A 22,047-nucleotide genomic window follows, 5' to 3' on the forward strand; every position below is an offset into this window, starting at 1 on the left:
GCCAGAAAATAGTACTTGGTCATCTAGCATGCTCATTCTTCTGCTCTTGTAGAAGGGCAGTGCACCTGCAATCAGACAGACATGAGATCAACAAATTCTGAAGTGTTCTTGTGCCATCATCATGCCATCATCATTTCCCAGTTCTCCAACTTTTCAGGCACATTTAGTCCACAATCTCCTCCTTTTTTCCTCCTCCTGTACTGTGGCTCTGGCTCTCAGCGCTGAACAAATGTTTAATCTTACCTTCTAGGGTTTGACTCACAAGGGCCCTTGGTGTCTGGATGCCCCACCTGAGCGCAGGCCTCGGATGATGAGGATGGTTCCCATCACGATGCCCACGAGGCCTACGGCCAACCCGAGGGCACAGACCACAGTCTCTGTCAGCTCTGACAGAGGGGTTGGAATCTCAGGCTCTGTGAAGTGAAATTGTGGAAGTCAGAATACAGAGTATTGATTCATGTACATGCTTGTGGGATGGAGTGGATGAGGGGGTTATGTTGGTTCTATAAAGGCTCAAGGCACCAGGCTTAGGGAGGAGAGTGAATTCAATCATTAACATTCTTTAAGTGTGTAAAATAAGCTTTCGGACATTAGATTTATGGGCTAGCAGGCAGAATGTTCTGAACTTTACAGAGAAGAAAAGGCACGAAAAAGAGAAGAACTCACACATACCCCAGTGTTTCAGGAGTGGCTCCTTCAGGCCCCAGTGCTCCACCTTGCAGTCAATAACATCATTATCAGAAGGGATGAAGGTGAGGTAACTGATCTTGGAGAAACTGTGATCACTTTTAGAAAGGAAGCTGCTCTCAAAAACACCCTCTGTGACTGAGCGCCTGTTGACCAACCATGTGATGTTGATCACAGGAGGGAAGATGTTGTCCACAAGACAGATGAGGATGTTGGGCTGAGCCAGCATCACAGGAGACTTGGGGAACACAATCACCTCAGGAACCTCTGTGGTGAGGAAACAGACCTGCGTGAATTGCAAATGGCTCTGCCCTGAGGTTCTGCACTGCATCCTGGAGAACTCTTCCCACCACTGTTTCCCCATCTGAGAATGGAAGAGTGGTTTTCCTTCGCTTGGGAAATGCTATATTACAGGGCCTGCGCTTTACCCCATGCCCTTCCCTCTGGGTGTGCTTGTTAGGATAAGCGGTCTTGGGATTCCCTTTTGAAAGATCAAGGATTGTGTTATAGAAGTAAGAATCCTTCTGTTACATGGAAATATGTGATCTGTGAGATAGGAGAGAATGAGGGTTCAGTAATTACTATGAGAATATCTTGGGATTCTATGGAAAGGAGAGAGTTTTATACAGCAGTGAATGATTATCTCTAGGGAAGTAGGGAGTAAGGCCTTGTATGAAAGGGTATAGTCATCAGAGACAGGCAGAAAGGAGACACATACCATTGGTAGCGACACTAGAGTTGTGAAATTCAGCCAAGAAGTTCAAGTTATATTTTGCTGTAGCTATTTCTCTCAATCCACCCTGTGGGTCAAAACCTGCAAAGTTGCTAAACTCTGGCCACCGCCAGACAGTCTCTTGCTTCTGCTGGTCCACATAGAGCATTTCATCTTCATCAAATTCAATGTTGTACTGGCCAAAGGGACCATAAGACTGGTAGATGGCTGTGCCGTAGATGCCCACGTGATCAGCTGACAAGCGAGATTGAGTGAGAGGAAGGTGAAAAACACAGAGAAAAGAACCTTATTAATTATTAAACAAAGCGACTGGAGATACTGACTTTTCAATAACGTGGGTTCCATCTTTGTCTAAATCTCTAGACAAAAATCCCAGCACCTGCTTCCTCCCCACTCAGTGTTGGTATTGTCTAGTTAGAATCCAGCCTGTCCTTCCACTATAACATATTCCCCACGAGGGCAGAACCCCACAGGCCTTACTCACTGCTATTCTCTGTGTACCGGGTTCAGTGCCTGGAACATGGTACATGAATGATGAGGATTATAATGGTATAAAAGAAGGAATGAATAAATTATTATGGTTTTATCTTTCTTCCCCAGAGAATTGATTTACTTTTAATTTGTAAGTTTTCTCTTTCATTTTACTGTTTAATCAATTAAAATACATTAAAATATGGTTTCTCTCCCCTCAGGACTAGCTCAGAGCACATTTTCTACACAGGAGTTCTTTTTTTTTTAACCAAGGAAAAGTATACAGGATCTTATAATTTTTAAAGTATTTCCTTTATTTATAGAGTATAAGAAAGAATGTGACAAGGACAGCAATACTAGTATAAAGTATATAAAATGTAAACAATGTTTCTCAGGTCTGTTTTGTTAACAGTATGATCCTTAAAGAGGAGCACATGATTCCTTATGAAATAAAAAAAAAACTGAGAGCTTTATTACATTATGGATTTCCATTGCTCATCATTACTTTGTTTTCCTTGCAGGGGGTTACTAAATCTCCTTTTTCCCCTGATGAAATTCATTGAGAACTCTGGCCTTTTCCCTGGAATGCACAAGGTACTAATCTGAGTATGCTAAAGCAGAAATACAACCAGGACAGTGTGACTCTCTCTGTTCCAGTGAGGCTGACTGGATGATTTTATCAAGATACATGAGTCTTTTTCCATTTCCTTCCTTCATTTCTCATTTATGGAGGATCAACAAGGTGTCAGTCTTTGTGGGAGGCAAGAAGTGAAGCACAAATAAGCATGGTCTCTGCTGGCCAGTAGCTGACTGAATATAGGGAGAAGCAGGTGAATGAAGGAGCAAACACAGTGTACTCTGGTGAGTTCTGTGATGGGGACATCCACAGCCTTACACTCCAGCTTCCTCCACAAACATCTCTTCTGCCAACTAACTAAGCCATGTTATTCTGTCACGTTCCTTGGTTTTTGTAGGGTCTATTTTTCTCCTAGCAATAAAATTTTCTTTTAGGATTCCCCTTCAATTCATTCTTGAAGTATCTATTTAGTTACCAAAAGTTCTCTCATTAAAACTGTTTTTGAGTATATCATAAGTGACCCCCCACCCATCCATCCAGTGTCCTGCTCTCCTCAGCTGTTCCTCACATGGCTCACTCTCTTCCCTGAACAGCAAAACCCATTTGGTTAAAAGGCCCTCAGCTAAGTCTTCTTAATCTTGCAATGAGTTTTCTTGATTCTTTTTTTTCCAAACATAAATATATTCAATTGTTCTTTTCATCTGCTACTTGCCCTGGGCTGCTGACAGTTAAGAACATCACACTGCTGGGCCCACTGACCCAATTCACTTTTATAGTTATAGCCTCAGCTGGGTCACTGTCTTGCTCAGCAATGTTCCTTCTGCTTTCCTGAAACATATTCTTTTTTTTTTTTTAAAGATTTATTTTTATTTATTTATGCTTACAAGAACTGGGGTATAGGTGTGTGTGGGGTGAGAGGAGTCACCAGAGACAGAGTGGGGAGCAGAAAAGGTGTGGATCTACTGAAATCCACTGCTGATGGGAGCAGTGGGCAAGGCAGGAGAGGTCTGCTGTGCCATGTGGGTAGCTGCCTGGCCAGGGATTAGGGACCCAACTCAATCAGCAGTGGCTGGCCATAGCTTGATAACACTATGACTTTAACCCTTGTGTCACTAGGGAGGCCCTTGCTTTCCTGCAACATATTCTTCATATTACTAGCCTGGACCCCTCTCTTGGGTGGTGGGGAGAGGGAACAGATAGCATGTGCTGTCATCTTTGAATCCCTAATACAAAGCTCACTGTATGCTGAAAATGTATATTGAACATCAATTGCTAGTCTTGAGAATCACAGAAGTTCTGGGGGAGAATGATGGACACAGAAGGAGCAGAACTATATGAGCATCAGGACCAGCAGTGACTGGAGTCCCATTATGACTGGTGAGCCCCAAGCACTATAGCCTTTGTGGTTCCCTTCCTCAATGAAAATAGTAAACATTATATTTTATGATCATATTGGTATAAAGACAAATATAATCCAGGCTGGGTTAAAAAGTATAAGACATTTTCTTCAACCCTTAAATTTCATAATTTCTTCTAATTTAAAAATTAAAAAAATTGAAACAAGAGACACTCTATGGGGGGTGGGGGGCAGGGAAAGGAGGGCTTGGGGTAAAAATAAGGGGATTGTAATTGTATGGGGAATATAAAAATAAAATTTAAATTAAAAAAATAGGAAGGGAGATAAAAATGGGATTAAATTTTATAAACAGCAAATTAAGTTGGGGTTGTTGGCAGGGGCAGTGGAACATTTCATAAAAATCTCAATCTTTAGTTTATTATAAAGGGCATATCTATGTAAATTATTGCTTTATTAATAAAACTCAAGGGAAAAATTAAAAAAATTGAAACATCTTCATGCAGTCCAATAAGCACCTCAGTCCCTGTATCAGTGTTCTAACTGTGCCCATTGTGATGTTGAAGGAACAAAATTAGTAAGTGCTCTTGAGAAGCAGGTGAAATTCCCAGCACCAAACTAAGTTAGAGTGGGAACAGACACGGTTAATATATGCTGAAGAAGAGAGTAAATTCTATTCCACTTCCCCTTTGAACAGTTCAGTTTTTTACTTTGGATTTCATAAACTCATTCTCTGTGTCTATAAAACAACTGAGAAAAAGCCAGGGATGGATCCTCGAAGGAAAGCAGGATAAAGAAATGTGTGAAGACACTTGAGGAGAGAAATTCTATATTCTAAAGATGTAAAATTAAAAAATGATGATGATAAAAAGAAATGTGTGAAGAGAGGAAGGAAAGAGGTAGACAATGAAAGCAGAGGAGACCAAATAATTACTCTGTGCCTCCCATTCTTCCTCTTATAAGACCTTTAGATAAGATGAGGGCAGCTAATTTGGACTGACAATCCAATATAACTTAATTCATCCAATATTTCCATATAAAGTTCTCAGTTTATTTAAAAATAAAAATATTCCTTATTTGTTGAAGAAAAAAAATTAAGCTGTATCTGTTGCACTAAATTAAAAACAAGATAATTGACATTTTTATGTATGTATATGAGAAAACAGATCTACATGCCTATTTTATTTAATTATTTATAAGGTGACATATACCATAACTGAAATTAAATGAAGACCATGTTGGTAAAATGACTTGCCTACAGGTGACCCACTCTCTACCTGTACCATTCCGGTAGTGGAAAAGTATTTAAATCTGAGATGAAGAAAAAGTCACCCTTCTTTATATCTAAATAGCATAAATAATTAATGAAACTATGTACTCGAAGATAAACTACAGAAGTAGACAAAAAACTTCAGAAGTTGTCAAAAAAAATTTGAGAACAATAATCCATGAATTTTTGGTAACAAAACACCCACTCTTAAAAGCATCCCTACACTTCCAGGCAGTCATGAGTGACTGTCAGAAAGCCCAGGCTATGTTCACTGGATCCAGTGTCAGGTACAGCACATGTCCTTGGTGAACCCTGCAATGGCACAGGGAGCAAAAGGAGTGGGTTGGAATGCTGGTTACCTGAAGAAAAGATGACCATACTTTTTAGACCTGTTTAGTATTGAGAATGCCTTTGAAGAGCCTCTACAATTTCTAAACAAACTTCTTTCTTTTCCCTTTCAAGTCCCTGTTTCCAATTCTAGTGCCCACACTCTTCAAACCTGCACTTACCCACAATGTCTTCACCTCCACAGGGCCTCATCATGGTGGTGAGAGTGAGGGCCTCCAGAATCAGAGCTCTGTATAGGACCATCATCTTCTCAAGGTGGTCTCAGCAGTTGCTGTTTTTAGTTGTTGAACAATGGTGAGAATAAAGCTGAAGAGGAAATGTGAAGATATTCCAACCAAACCCTGCCCCAGCAGGTTCTGGCCAATCAGAAAAATCTCCTCTGATGACACTTCTGTTGCCAGTTGAAGCCTTTGTTCTAAGGGACCTGGAAGAGCTTGGGGAATCCCCAGGTTCTGCTGCCTCTTCACCTCAGTGTGGACCTGAGGGGATTTTTGTGAAAGGAGGGAGAATATTAAATCAGAATCTTGTCATGCTGTTATAGGACAGCCCCAATATTGAACAGGTTGCCTGGCTGTGGGTTCTCACCCGCGCGCTTAAAAGGGACTTATGAATACTCCACTACAGGCACACACAAAAGGTTAATAAAAGGTTTATTTACAAGGGAAAAGGAAATAAGGAAAATGTACAACTCAGGGAGAAAATAGGGAAATAAAGTCTTTAATGCGTCCGACCTGATCCGCCGACCTGGAAACCCAAAGGCACTCTGAGAGTTGGCGGGACGCTGCTAGCTGGCGGAGAGCCAAAATGGGGGACCCTCCAAAGCCCACGTGTCTGGCTTTATCAACCTGGCTGCTTAACCCCACCCTCAGGTCCCAGCCACCTTCCCTTTGGTGGTGATGGGATTTGGAGTTCCCAGTGTCTTTGGCTTTGGCCTGGGGTGGGGGTGGAGTCCACAAAGCCTGTATGGAATTAGCTTTAGGACATCCTTTTCCCCCTAACAATATGTGTGTATGCCTGCTGGTGGTGAGACAGGTGGGAATTTCTAAGTAGTCTCATGGACAGTGAGGTCATCACTATATATCATTTTTTTTTGAAGATTTATTTATTTATGCATACAAGAGCTGGGGTACAGGCCTGAGGTATGGGGGTGAGAGGATTCACTAGAACAGAGTGGGGAACAGAACAGGCAGATTGACAGAAGTACACTTCTGAAAGGAGCAGCAGATGAGTCAGAAGAGGTCTGCCGCACTATGTGGGTTGCTTCCTGGTCGGCCGGGGAATCGATCTTGTGCTGCAGAGGCTGAGGACAGCTTCATAGGTTGCTTCTTAACTCATTGCACCATCAGGGGGGCCCCTCAACACTATATATCTTTCAGGATTTTCTGGGATACAGTCTCTAAGAATTGTACCCTGAGTTTATCACCCTCCCTGACAGTCTCCACACACTTCCTTTCCCCTGGTCTCCATATGTGAACTGTTTTTCTTTTCACTTCTATAGAGAAATGAGATTCTCGAAATTTGAGTTGACCCACTCACCAAGGGGATCTCTGCTAGTGGTAGCCAAAGAATATTTTTTCCTTGTCTACTTAGATAAATGCAGTTGAGTAAGTTCTCATGCTCTCAAAGACCCAGTTTTTTACCAGGGAAAGAGAAAGTTTATTATATCATGTAATGCTGCCTACAGTAGCTGCTCTTTCAGTTGATTTTCCACCCTCTGCTCTGAGTTTCTTTATGCTTTGTTTTGGTGCTGTCTATCAACTTTTAAAGGAAATTCGGAGACATTATTTTGTTAAGGAAAATTCTGGCTGACTCTAATACTGATTTTCTTTTCAAATTTAAGAATGTCAAGTCATATTTAGAGGGTAGAATGAGGGTAATTACTATGCCTTAGAAATTGATTTTCTTCCTTTAACCTACAAAATGTTTTCATATTCTATATTTTGACATTAAAATTCCCGATATATCTGAGGGACTGGGGGTTGAGCTATAAAGGTAGTTACTGCAGGGAGAAATACTTTTCAAAAAAATCAATTTTCTGTATGTTATAGAAGTTGCAAGTTAATGGGGGGTGGTGTGGTGGGGAGAAATCTTGGGGTGTCAGGGCTGCTGCATTGGAAGTGATGCAGAATGAGGGAAAGATTACTCAAAGTCCATGTGGAGAAATGAGGCTGAGAGGGGCTACACTGGAAGAAATGTGCAGCCCCGATCCGCAGGCAGTCTTGTATTTATTGGAATCAGGTACAAAGGTGGGGTAAGTATGCAGGAAGTAGGAGTGTACATGGTGGGGAATGGTGTTATTGGAGAAGTAAACTAGGGTAGAGTGACCAACAGCTATTGACGGGGGCTCCATTGTTCCTGCTGTCAAAGCACATTATCTCTATTCTAATATCTGCCTGCTGTTTTCAGCAGATACTGGTTTCCCAGTTTGTTCCTCATACCAGGACTTTTGCCCTTGGTGAGAGGCCCCCTGCATGACCCTATAGCTAGCTGATAAGCAGGAACTCTGGCCACCAAGACAATATTCCCAAGAACAAACGGGGCTGGGGATCCCACATGAGGCCAGAGGCATTGGGGTGAAAGAATTCAACAGTGAGAGTGCAGAACAAAAAAGGCAGATTTATTGAAATACACCACTAAGAGATGCAGCAAGTGAGATGCCCAGAAGGATTTGGGGCTCCCTTTTATCACCTGTTTTGATGGGCTTTTCATGACTGGGGAGTTGGTCTCTGCTGGTTGTTATCTGCTGGGACATCAGGTTTAGGTGGGCCTTCAGCACAGGTGGTGTCCTGCTGGGGTCTTTTTGCCTGAATTCTTGAGAGCCCCTTATGTCATATGGACCCATGGCCAGTTTCCCAGGGCACCTCTGTCCCCTTTCTTGCTTATTTTGTGTTTCCCAACATTGTTCAGCTGAGCAGTGCAGAGACTAAGTTTTAACTTTTTTAAATGATACCCCAACGGGGGGGGGGGGTTCCATTTAGACTAAATCACTTTTTCCCTGTTAGATGGCCTTAGTTTCTCAGCACTGTCTTACCTCATGGTGATAGATATTGTAAAGAAAGGTGAGACATAAAAATCCCTTTTATTGGGGAAATACCTAGTAATATTAACAAGGCCGTGGTATTATCAGGAGCTGGCCTGGTACTCACAGTGAGATTTTTGTGTTTTCCTAGTGAACAGAAACAATCTCATAGAATAGCAATATCAGATAGTAACTCTGTAACCATGATGCATCAAAATGGAAAATAAGGTGACTCTATAATTAAGTCTGAACACAGACAAAATATGAACATTGACCAAATCACAAAGTGACCAAGTGTTCTCGGTCCTAGATTGGTCCACATTATCCTAGAGAGCTGCTTTTTTTTTTTTTTTTAAGATTTTTTTTTTTATTTATACAAGAACTGGGGTACATGCCAGATGCATGGGAGGGTGAGAGGATTCACCAGAGACAGAGTGGGGAACAGAACAGGCAGATTGACGAAATACACTGCTGAAGGGAGCAGTGGGCGAGACAGAAGTCTGCTACGCCATGTGGGACCCTTTCCAGCCGGCTGGGATCGAAACCGTCGCTGCAGAGGTTGCAGACAGCTCCACAGAAACAGCGCTCAACGGCCAGCGCCACCAGGGGAGGCCCAACTGCTGCATTTTTTGCTGAATAACTTTAGGTTCAGTGTAGTCCTATTTCCTTTTAAGTAAGATTTATGATGCCTAATTATAGAATTAGCCCACTCCACTACCTATATATATAATTCAATTAAGACAAAGTCTGTCTTAAGTCTTCCTTGTAGTCACCTAATATAACCTCAAATTCTGTAATACTTAATGGCATTAATTAGACCATAGCCCTTAACATCAACTTAGGTGTTATTCTAAGGGCTTTTAGAGATGTGATTAAATTCTATATTCAGCTGACTTTAAGTAGGAGAGGAGATTTCTGGATAATCTGGGTTAGCCTGATCTGATCACTTGAAAAATCTCAGGAGCAGTGTCATTCTGACACTTGACTGCTTTGATACAACCCTGACTATGATGCATTGTTGAAGTTTCAAGTTTTAAAGCTCAAGACCTGTTCCATCTTTAGGCAGTTAAAAATACTTCACAACACTGACTGCCCCCCTATAATTGTTCACTGAAAAAACATGCAAAATTACCTCCATATCCAGATTTACTTTCACCATAGTTCACAAGAACTCTTAAACTAAACTGAAGAAATTATTTGATGAAATCTTCATCCTGGGATTATATTATATAATTAATAAATGCTAGCTGAGCACCTTGCAAAGGTGGCGCAAGAGGTTAAGATGCAACCTATGAAGCTATCTGCAGCACAAGTTTTATCCCCGGCCTGCCAGGGAGCTACCCACATGGCGCAGCAGACCTCTCCTGACTCACCCACTGCTCCCCTCAGCAGTGCATTTCGGTTGATCTGCCTATTTTGTTCCCCACTCTGTCTCGTGAATCCTCTCACCTCCCGCATCTCTGGCCTGTACCCCAGTTCTTGTATGCATGCATAAATAAATAAATCTTTGAAAAAATGCTAGCTGAGTTAAAATAAAATTCTTAATTCATCTGAATAAAGTTATAGAACTAACTGCCTGGAGATAGATGCTATTTCCCATGTTCAGTGGTGATTGGTTTTCTTCTCAGGATCTCTCCAATCCTAATGGACTTCCTGTGAACATTCATAGTACAGAAACCTTAGCATTTGTCAATCAAGCAAATGAAAAAGAATCTTAAATGCAAACCTTAAATTGTTATTGCTTATTTTTATGTTAAGTATATATGTATATTATTTACTTGTTATATATATATTATATACATAATTACACATAAATATATTATTTTCTAAATCTAAGTCCTTGTGCTACATATATATATTTCCAAATGTAAATAAACATATTTATTTAAGGCATTTGACCAAGAAAAATTTAAATTATGATTTATCCAGGACTTTAAAAATGCAAATAATATGTCAATGTTTAATAATTGATAATATTAGGGAAAAGTAACTTGTGCAACGTATGGAGATTTTGAAAAATATGTCAAACAAAGGAAACATAAAATTGTATTTACACTAATATGTTTATTACAGATTGTTCTTACTGAACTATTTCTCTAAAACTATTCCATTAATAATAAGGATTAGTAGGGAAATCTCACACCTGAGAGATGGCAGAGATTGAGAGGGCTCAGACAGTGTGCACTGAATAGAGAGGACAGGAGGTAGAGGTATATTCATAACCTATTTGGCCTCTTCTTTCTGCCTGTGAATTTGAGAGGCTCATGCTTTAATTCTGCTCTTGAGCTGTAGATTATTGGAATACATTGAAATTTTTTGTTATCCTTTGTGTAAGGGAATTTCTTTGTGAAAGGAAGTTCCTCATATGGTAGAACTAGTATATGACACAGAGACCTAGGTCTAGAAAAATAAATGAAGAACACTGTGAATGGTGTAAATGAAGATAAGGAAATTTTTTTTAAAAAAGCTTCTCAACCTTTGGCTAGATTCAACCCAGTCAAAAAATGGGCAGAAGAGCTTAAAAGACACTGTTCCAAAGATGAAATGAAAATGGCCAACGTATACATGAAAAAATGCTCAACATCAGTTATAATCAGAGAAATGCAAATCAAAAGTATAATGAGGTGCCACTTCACACCAGTGAGAATGGCCCACATTAAAAAAAAAAAAAACTAACAACAACAAATGCTGGTGAGGATGTGGAGAAAAAGGAACGCAGCTCTTACACAGCTGGTGGGAATGCAAACTGATAAACCACTATGGAAAGCTGTGTGGAGGGCCCTCAAATTACTAAAAAAGGATCTACCATATGACCTTGAAATTCCACTCCTAGGAATCTAGCCAAAGGACACAAAAACATTGACTCAAAAGGAAACCTGCACTCATATGTACATTGCAGCACTATTTATCACAGCTAAATATGGAAATAACCTATATTCCCCCAAATACGACTGGATCAAGCAAATGTGGTATATATACACTATGGAATACTACTCAGCAATCAAAAAAGATAAATTCATGCCATTTCACAGCAACATGGATGGAGATAGAAGAGATTATGCTCAGTGAAATAAGTCAGAAGGAAAAGGAAAATATCAGGTGGTTTCACTTATAGGAGGAACATAGGGAAACCATACAAGGGATCAGGAAAAAAAAAAAAGACAAGACAAAACTAGCAATCAAACTATAAATTGGAGACATTCATCAGGGGAGGGGTAGTGAAAGGGATCAAATTGTGACAGAAGAACACAAGAGTCTATGGTGATGGTTCATGGGTGTCTTGGTGGTGATGATTTTATCTGGACAACACCTGAGAGGAGCAATGATGTAAAAATATATAAATAAAAATGAAAAAACAATGGAGTTTGAGAGAATAATGAGACAAGCTTTCGTAGGTGACAGCCTGAGCCTCTGCTATGGGGAGAACAGATAAACATCTGGGTTCCATGCCTGGGTTGTAGATGTGTGGAGGCAAACATAATTTTTTGAGGAGGCTATTATCTAACCTTGTATTATTCAAATACCTTGACTTATATTAGTGGCAGTACTACTGTCTGGCTGTTAGGTGACAAGGATTGTAAGTTTCCTATCAGAACTAAGGAGTGATTCACCACCAAAGGTCCAGATGACTTCTATAATACGTGCAGATGCCAGGAAAGCCCACATGCACTTGCTTTAATTGATGGGTAGTGTGGGGCCAGAGATTTAATCTGTGCTGGTGTGTCCCTGTCCCTTCCAACTACTGCTTTTAGGAAATATCCACACTCCTCAAATTGATGAAATATTGACAAAAATATTATCTCCATAATAAGAGGCAATGGGGAACCAGATGCTTAAAAAAAGGGAAACACTTTGGAAAATTAAGCAGCATGGTTGAATAGGAAATAGCTATAAACAAAGTAATAAATTCAGCAAAAGAGAAAATGTCCTGATTAGCCTTGCCTCCACTGACTCTTAGAACTGCATTGCTAATTTTAGAATTTCACATGATATTTGACTCATATTTCTTCTTTTTTACATGTAATCTTAAATACATTAGCAAAATCTGTTATTTTCTGTTTCTTAGACATTACGATTTGTTGGTACTGTGAAGAGCTACTTTTTCTATGCATGACAGTAGCTCTAGTCCTGTGAGTTTTCTTGATAGCACAGTTTTCCAGAGACAAGTGATGCTGCCCTACATCAGATTGTCATTGGCTGCTAGAACATTTTTAATGTCAAATTGCTGTTTCACTTAAACACAACTTCTGTGCATGCTTTTTGCCAGTAAATTCTATTTTAACTCATGCTTGCTTTATGGGCAGGAAGATTGAGAGTTGATCAAAGCAAAAGGGCTGCAAAACCACTCTGGATGTGTTTTTCCCCCTCCTTCCTGGTGTTCTGAAACCTATCTTTAGGGTTTAGCTTATTGGGCCAAAATGATGATTATTAATATTGTGATCAGCGACCCTGGAAGAAGTCATCTCTACATAAGAACAAAATAACACCAAAAAAGGGAAAAATACTTTTAAAAATGAAGCAAAAACTAAGTATTTAAAGAATACTTAGTCTGGTGACAGTCTTGTATATGTTTATAAGCCCTTTGACTTTTGGAACCACTATGTTAATTTTGATTAAAATTTCATTAAATTTATACATTACAGTCCACTCTGAGAACATTGTATTCTCCTTAATGTTTTGATCTTCTTTTGTGGTTCAGAAAATTTTATAATATTTTGTCTGATGATTCTTTACATTCTTTATTAAATATATGACTTTGGGGGGCCCTTATTAATAGATTTTTCTTTTCCTAACTATTTTTCCTTATAGTTCTTGACTTAGTCTACCAGAAACAAACGATGCTGCCTCCCATGTGGTTTTAATTTGTCTGAGAGAAAAATATCCAATGCCTTACTTTGGTTCTACTTAAACCCAACTTCCACAATAGTTGTTTGTCACCAAAACTAGTGAGGACTGGCATTGTGGAGTTGGGAGTGAAGCTTAGCATGTGGGTGTGCCTTCCAGAGTGCTCTGCCTTTTTGTCTAGAAAAACATTCCATATGCAAAGAGAAGTGAAGGACTCACTTAGCTATTGGAAGAGGGAACACCTGTTACCCTCATGATCGAGGTCACAATCAAGTGTTAAATTTGAACCAAGATGGGTTCACACTTAAGAACTGTAGGAAAATGACAACTATAAATATCAACATCTTCAAAAGCTTCCATGTCTGGAGACTGCAAATTTTTTTTTTTTTCTGTTCACTCAGTCCCAAGTGAGTGTCAGGATGTGGAATTGGGTCTTGTGGTCTAGGCTCTGGTTACTAAATTTTCAACAAAGCCCACATATCAACCATGAGTTTGATCTGCTGGTGAAGACCTGATTCATTCAGTTTTAGAGTCAATTAACTAATTCTGGGATGTATGAGACAGAAAGGAAATCACGACAGTAATAAGGGGACAGTCCCAGATTTTTTTTAGGGTTTTCTGTTGCAGAGAAGGAATATAACACAGCTGTGTTTGTCCTGTCAGGGGGACATGACACCCTCTTGGGGAAAATCAGGTTTTTTTTCACTTTGCCACAGACTTTCTCCCATAATGTATTGGGTCCTTATCAGTCAGGATGGTGAGAAAATGGAGTTACCCTCAGCCATGATGATAATGATAATAAGTATAATGATAATATTAATAAAACCTAGTGTTTGTTGAATATTTACTGTACTCCAGACACTCAGTTCTAAGTGCTCTTATCACACTACCTGACTTAATCTTCATGTACCCTGAGATCAGCATATTATTACTTCCCTTCTACATTTTACCAGTGAAGATATTGTAGCATGGAGGAATTGGATACTTGCTCAGATCTATACCGTTAACAGAGGTGGAGTCAGAATTCAAACCAGGCAGTCTAACCTCACAGTCACATCCCATAGGGGCAAATATGCTACGCTACAGTCCAGAGGACATGTATACTGCATTTCTTAGAGACACTGGACCATTTACTAAAACACCCACTCAATTCTTCCGAAGAAGTAATTGCAGTGGATCTTGGTCACATACACCTTCAAACACCTGGCAGTGTTTCTCTGGGGCAAGCCCTGAGGTGGAGGTTTGCATTTTGCAGCCTAAGTGCCCCTCAGCAGTCTTCTTATGGGAGGGTACTTCCTCCTCTCTTCCCTTCTCATATCTGACAGTGCTTGACTGGTGCAACACTCACACTTAGATGAATACTCCTGACCAGATCTGGTCTAGAATACTTTATCCGCCAGATGTTAAAGAGATGAAACACTTTGGAATATTCATGATCAGCTGAGGAATCTGAAATTTTATTGTCAGCCTTATTTAGAAATCTTACAGTTCAAACAGATGGAGGCAACAAAACTTTTCAGATGAATCAAAAATCAAAGAAATGTTCCTGAGCTGAGACACTTGCTAAATGGGACTGAAGAGCCAGGCCTGGCACCCAACCCTGGAAATTCCAACACAGAAGTTGCTGTCCTTTAGCTTCATACTGGACATTTATTCTGAAAGTCTTCTTTTTCAAGGAAGAGTGTAAATGTCAATAGTGCTTTTCTACCTCTGCTCACTTGGGTACTACAAGGTTCATGGGTACAGAATTTAAGGCTCATCAGATTTGGGAAGTGTCTATATCTTCCCTCTATCTATGACATATACAATATAGTCATTACTTCAGTTCTGTGAGATGAGTGGTTAAAAAAAGAACACCTTGGAGAAAAATGAAAGGTATAAATGACTGAAAATATATAAAAGAACTGAAAAATTGCCTGAGAGTTCAACTAAGATTGAAAACTTTGTGGTCATGATCCCAGAGGGACCATAAATGCCTGCAGGAAAGGGAGAAGGAGGAGAAATATTCCAATAGTCCAATATTCCAATGACACAGCACTGGCCGGCAACTTCATAAATCCCACACATGTCTCCATATACAGATGTTGCATATACAAATTTCATTAAACTGAGATGCTAATGGAATTTCACTGCCTGCATCCCTGCCTGCCACCACAACTTGGGGTTTGTCTCCTTGATGATTTTGTCTGCCGGATACAAGTGATGCTGACTTCCCTCCTCCTTATTAGCTGAAATTAAAGTTTTTCTTGATATATCATGGTTTCATGTACATGTGGTTTATGCAAAGATCTGTGTCTTCCTCCTTCCTGTTCAACCACAGCCCCGGTCTAACAACCACTTCCTCTTCCCAGACAGTTCCCCCTTCCTACACAAATCAAATGGGTTATTTCTGAGACTTTCCATGTACATTTGAAATAGTAGTTTAGTCTCTGGTTAATCCTTGAACAATCTTCTTACAAGATGTGGAGAACAAGAGAACAAACTGGGGATACTGAGAGTGTAGTTATTCTTTCAATTGTGAAGGGAATTTTCAATAAGATGTTTTATTTTATAAAACATTTTCTGGGTGTATGAATCTATCACATTAGTAAATACATTGTAGAGGTTTTACAAAAAGAAAAAAAAAGTATTTGGGAAATCCCTGCCAAATAAAAAGGGAAATTGTTTGGTGTGATAATAAGATTGTGTTCAGCTCTGGGTCAGATTTAGGGCCACTAGCTTAATATCTGAAAGAGACTGGACTTAAATAGTGAGGGCTGTATTAACCAATGGCCAGATCTGTAGAGCTCACACTTGAATAGAGATTCAAACCATGCTGACAGCCAGTTTAGGATTTAGGCAACAAAAGAGCCCCCTGTTGGAGGCCAGTTCTGGAGCTCTATACATTGGGTGGGTCATCAGTAAGGACACAAGTGTATTTTCTGAAACAGTGAATCTTCAGGATCTGGGAAAAATTAGGTAGCACCCTCCTCTCCACCTCACATAATAAGTAAATCTGATAAATCAGTCCTGATTTGCTCTGTATGACAGAATTTTTGAAAAGTGATAGTTGATCATTTGAGCTACATTAGTTCATACTGAATGGACTCAAGAGCAATGTGTAGGGGGCTCCCTGGTAGCGCGGGCGTTAAGACGCAACCTATGAAGCAATCCGCAGCCACTGCGGCACAAGTTCCATTCCTGGCCGGCCAGGGAGAAACTCACACGGAGGGACAGACCTCTCCTGTCTCGCCCGCTGCTCCCCTCAGCAGTGTACTTCGGTCCATCTGCCTGTTCTGTTCCCTACTCTGTCTCTGGTAAATCCTCTTGCCCCCCGCATCTCTGGCCTGTACCCCAATTCTTGTATTAAAAAAATAAATAAATCTTTAAAAAAAAAAGAGCAATGTGTAGTGGTAACTGCAGTCAAGGCTAGGGTCATGCATTGCACAGAAAGTTACCAGTGACAGATAATGTGTCTCACCATTCATTCACATGTCTGTTCTTTTCTAGTGCTGAATAAAGATATATATATATATAAAATATATTATATAATATATAATATATATATAATACCAAGGAGTTTATAACTAGATAATTGTTACCATGAAATGCTCCTTTTTTAGCTTTTGTTGGATTTTCTCTATTATACTTGTATTTTCTCACTCTGAGATATCATGCAGTAAACTTGCAAATTTATAATCTTTTCTCTTCCAGTAAGACTAGGAGTTCTGAGACTTGGACATTAAAAGGAAGCTCCCTATTCTCTTTCTATTAACTGGAGAGTTTGGACATCAGAATACCACCCAGGTGATGGATACATTTCTCTACCAATTGTTCAGTGTTGAGAACTCCTTAATATGGGATTCCTTACTATTCCCTTGGGGGAAATGGAGGATGTGACTGGCTTTGTGAGGTTGGTCATAGGGAGGTCAACTGTACCGTGTCATGTCAAGCAATTCAGTAAAAAGCACTGATGTCACTTCCTACTCTTGAGTATTTTGATCTGAATGTTTCCATTTCTATTTTTCTTTTTTTGTTTACTATTATGATTTATGCTTCTCTGAACATCCTTGACCATGACTACTGGTCCACATGTGTGATGATATTTGAGGACACTTACCTAACACTAGAATTACGGCTTTACTGACATAGCATATAAATTAACGTACCTATTAGCAGTGTGTAATTACCTCCACTAATGAACTTTCTTGTCAATAATTATACTGTCATAGTTTTCATTTTGTCCATTAAGTGTATACAAATATACATTTCTATGATTACTAATAAGGTTGGGAGCTTTTCACATGTGTGTTGATCTGCTATGCTTCCTTTTTATAATCTAGTGCTAACCCTTCCAGTGACATTGAGATTCTTCTTATTTTCATAAATGTAAAAATAAATATACATAGATAGAAATATTTGCTGTATTTCAATTTTAGTTTTGACAATCTAAGTTTTCTATATCCATTATACTTATTAAAATTATTTTTCTCAATTTATGACATATTTTAAAGTGTTTTTAGGATTGATATAACTTATAAGAAATATGTAGTAAAGTCAATTTGCCAATATTTTAAAATGTTCTTGCCATGGTATCCCTGTGAAGAAATGTTTTCTTACCTAAGCTCATAAAAATAATCTAAATTTTCTATTAAAATTTTTCTTGATCACATTTAAATATTCTGCATGGAATTTTTAGTGGCTGTTACATGGTATGAACCCAATGTTGAGTTTCCCTTGTAGTTAACCAAGTCTATACCATTTCTAAGTGAATTCCAAAGTCAACTCCAACATATGTAACATTTCCGTGTATTAATAGGTTGGTTCTGGGTCCAATGTTTTTCCCTGCACCAATACCACTCTTATTTATATGCATTTGATAATGTGTTGGTAACTAACTGGAAAAAATCTTGTCAGTTTTTTGGAATGTATAACTTGACTAGTCTTTAAAAAATATCCAGTTCATGAAGATATAATAGAAATAAAAATTGTATATACTTAAGGTGTACAGTGTGGTGTGTAGATATACACTGTGAAATATTACAATCAAGCTAACTAGCATAGTCACCATTTCACATAGCTTACCTTTTTGTGTGTGTGTGCGATGAACATACTTAAGAACATTTATTCTTTCAGCATGTTTCACATGTACAATACAGTTTTATTAGCTATAGACCCATGCAACACATTACACCTCCAGAACTTATTCATCCTGTGTAACTGAAAGTTTATATTCCTTGATCACAGTCTCCCTTTTTCCTTCATTCTTTTGTTCCCTGGTTCTATGTGTTCAAGTCATAGACAACATACATTTGGATCATTTTTATGATGTAGTAATCTTTGCCTTTTGCTTGAATATTTAATGCATTCACATTTAAAGTTAGTTTTTACATAGTTTGAGTTACATTAGCCAATTTAAATTTTGTTTTCTGTATGTCATCTCTTTTCTGTTTCTCCATTACACCTTTACTATACTTTTACAATTAATGAATATTTTCTAATGTAGCATTTTAATTTAATTATATATTAATGGTTGTTCTAGGGTTTACCATATACATAAAAGAATCAGTTGCAGTATTATGCTAGCTTATCCTAGTGATATTTAGAAATGTTCCTCTACAGAGTTCTATTCCCGTTTGCACCTTTATGTAATGATATTGTTATATGCATTAAATCTAATGTTACAGGAGGGCTCCAGGATTCTCCTGGGCCACAGTACAACTGATTTTTAAAACAGCTAAGAGACAATTGAAAAAAATACGCATTTTAATAATGCTTTAAAATAATTGCGTATGGTCTCCCTGGTGGTGCAGCAGGTTGAGCACAGTGCTGTGAAGCTGTCTGCAGCCTCTGCAACGCAGTTTCAATTCCCGGCCAGCTAGGGAGATACCCACATGGTGTGGCAGACCTCTCCTGTCTTGCCAGCTTGCTTCCCTCAGTAGTATTTTTGGTTGTTTGCCTGTTCTGCTCCCCACTCTGTCTCTGGTGAATTCTCTTACCCTCCCATGCCTCTGGCCTGTACCTGTTCTTGTATAAATAAATAAATATTAAAAAAAAATTACCTCCCCCAGTCCTTACTTTACTCTGAGGAAATTGTAGTATTTCTTGTTAGGGTACAAAGAGCGCAGCCTAATTGGGAGACATGTATTTTTTAGCCAAAGAGTAGAGATAATTCATCCCATAATTCTATGTTAGTAAACAAAGAGTACTAGCAATGGCTTGGTTAACTCTTAAATTACCATGAGCACAGTTACCCCAAGAAATGTTTCAACAAGACCCACAAAGTCGGCACTCTCCGACCAACAGAAAGGAGGAAACAAAAAACAAAAACAAAAACTAAAACAACCAACAAGAACAAAGTACTCATCAAGCGGGACTGTGAGTGGAAAGGAACTGTGAACTGGAACTGTGGAACTGTGGAGAACCGTGCAGGAATCTCCACAGAGGTGAGAGAACGACTCCAGGTGCCATTAGAGAAAAACAAAGACTCCCGGAGACCTACACACAGCCCCAGGCCAGCCGGGAAGCTTGTGCGGAAAAGCAGCGTGCTTGAAAAGCATACTTGGATCGTGGTTGCCCAGGTCTCTGCGCCTGCGACCTAGGCTTGCAGGGAGACGTGCGGGGGGGCCCTCACTGAGTGAATGTCCCTCACTGAGTAATCAGAAACCAGGCGCCCAGACACGGGATCGAGGTGCAAAAGGTGCCATTTCTGCGGACACAAAACTGGGCTACAGCCTGCGTCCTGGACCTGAGGGCTTCGGAACTGAGACCCAGGGTGTTAGGGGGAAAAGGATGTCCTAAAGCTAATTCCATACAGGCTTTGTGGACTCCACCCCCACCCCAGGCCAAAGCCAAAGACACTGGGAACTCCAAATCCCATTACCACCAAAGGGAAGGTGGCTGGGACTTGAAGGTGGGGTTAAGTAGCCAGGTTTTGTATAAAGCCAGACACGTGGGCTTTGGAGGGGTTCCCCCATTTTGGCTCTCTGCCACCTCGCAGCGTCCAGCCAGCTCTGAGAGTGCCTTTGGGTTTCCAGGTCGGCGGATTGGGTAGGACGCATTATAGACTTTATTTCCCTATTTTCTCCCTGAGTTGTACATTTTCCTTATTTCCTTTTCCCTTGTAAATAAACCTTTTATTAAGCCTGTAGTGGAGTATTAATAAGTCCCTTTTAAGCGCGCGGGTGAGGACCCATAGCCAGGCAACCCGTTTTATATTGGGGCTGCCCTATAACAGGGGCACGAAATTCAGGGCATGGGATCCCCACCATGGTGGGGCAAGGGGCAGACACAGCGCCCCCACACCACTGAGGTGCTCCACGCCACTCCCACTCTGTTTCCCTGGACCCACGGGTGAAAAAAACAGTTCCGGAAGAACACTAGGAAAGATCTCTGGCGCCACCTCGTGACCAGAAAAAATCACCAACACCCTATAGTTGGAAACCAGAGGTCCCCAAAACAAACACCCTCAGGCGCAAAGAGAGGGTGGGCCTTGCCAAACAGGGGGAGAGGGGTAAGGAGGGAAATAAGGCGTGGAGCAAGACCTCGTCCTAGAACTGAGAGCCAGGCACAGGATCCGGGGCATGAGACGCACCATAGCAGCGGGACTGCACAGGGTGACAGCCAGCATTTTGGATCTGATAGCCCTGGAACTGAGACCTAGAGTGCAGAATTCAGGGTGCAGGATCCATACAGCTGTGGGCACAACACCGGTTGACCACTGGCAGACACAGTACCTAGCTTAATAAGAGCCCCCTGTGTTGAGATGCTCCCCTCTGCCTCCAGCCCCGCCCTCCAATACTCAGAGAACCACTGGGAAAAAGCACAGGTCAGCAATATGGGTCTCTGGTGCCACCTACTGACCAGAACTAAATCACCAACTAGCTGATTCCCTGTTGGAAGTGAGTAAATACAGAGGGAGGGAAATGTAAGGAACAGAGCCAGCAACACAGCATCAACATCCTGGTGGAGTTTTGACCTACCAGTGCTGGTCTCAGTCTGGTAAACAGTTTCCAACACCCCCAAAGGAGCACTCCAAAGAGATGCCCGCCAACAGCAGTGGCACAACGTCCCAACGCATAGAACTAATTAGAAAGCAAACAACAGGGAGAAGAAAAAATATAAATAACCAAGCAAGTCAGCAGGAGGACACATAACAAAAAGAAATACAGTCACCAGAGCTTAACAATGACATGGAAGAACTTCTCGGCCTATCAGATAGAGAATTAATAATCATCCTGATTAAAAAGCAGAATGAAAATGATAAGGAAAAAATGATTTGTGACAAATAATCACTGAACTGAAGAATGAAATAGAGACCTTAAGAAAGGAAAGAGAAGAAACGCAGGAGATAAAAAGATTACTAGAGAAAATAAAGAACGCTGGGAAAAGCAATGAAAACAGAATCGATGAAATGGAAGAACGGATCAGTACTATCGAAGATACAGAAATAAAAACAGCCAAACGAGAAAAGGAGAGAGAAGTGCAAATGAAGCAGTATGAGGAGACTCTTAGACAATTATCAGACTCCATGAAGAGAGGAAATGTAAGAGTTATAGACATTCCAGAAGGTGAAGAGAGAAACAAAGGAACTGAGAAATTATTCAAGGAGATAATTGAAGAAAACTTCCCAAGCATGATAAAGGAGATGAACATAGACATACAAGAAGCGAGAAGAACTCCCAATTACCATAATGAAAAGAAAACTATGGCAAGCAACCTAATAGTAAAGCTTGCAAGTGTCCAAGACAAGGAAAAAATAATG

General features: G+C 40.1%; 1 protein-coding gene across 1 annotated transcript; it reads right to left on the reverse strand.

Annotated features, from left to right (window-relative positions):
* Positions 1-258: 258 nt before the first annotated feature.
* LOC311167565 (H-2 class II histocompatibility antigen, A-F alpha chain-like) lies at positions 259-5,686 on the reverse strand (the record flags this gene model as incomplete). The annotated part of the gene is made up of 4 exons (XM_084228665.1): positions 259-413; positions 673-954; positions 1,406-1,654; positions 5,602-5,686. 4 exons carry the CDS (start codon positions 5,684-5,686, stop codon positions 259-261), a joined length of 771 nt encoding a protein of 256 aa, XP_084084791.1.
* Between the last annotated feature and the right edge of the window lie 16,361 nt (positions 5,687-22,047).

The sequence above is a fragment of the Talpa europaea genome, assembly GCF_964194135.1.
Source record: "Talpa europaea genome assembly, chromosome: 2".
Lineage (NCBI taxonomy): Eukaryota > Metazoa > Chordata > Mammalia > Eulipotyphla > Talpidae > Talpa > Talpa europaea.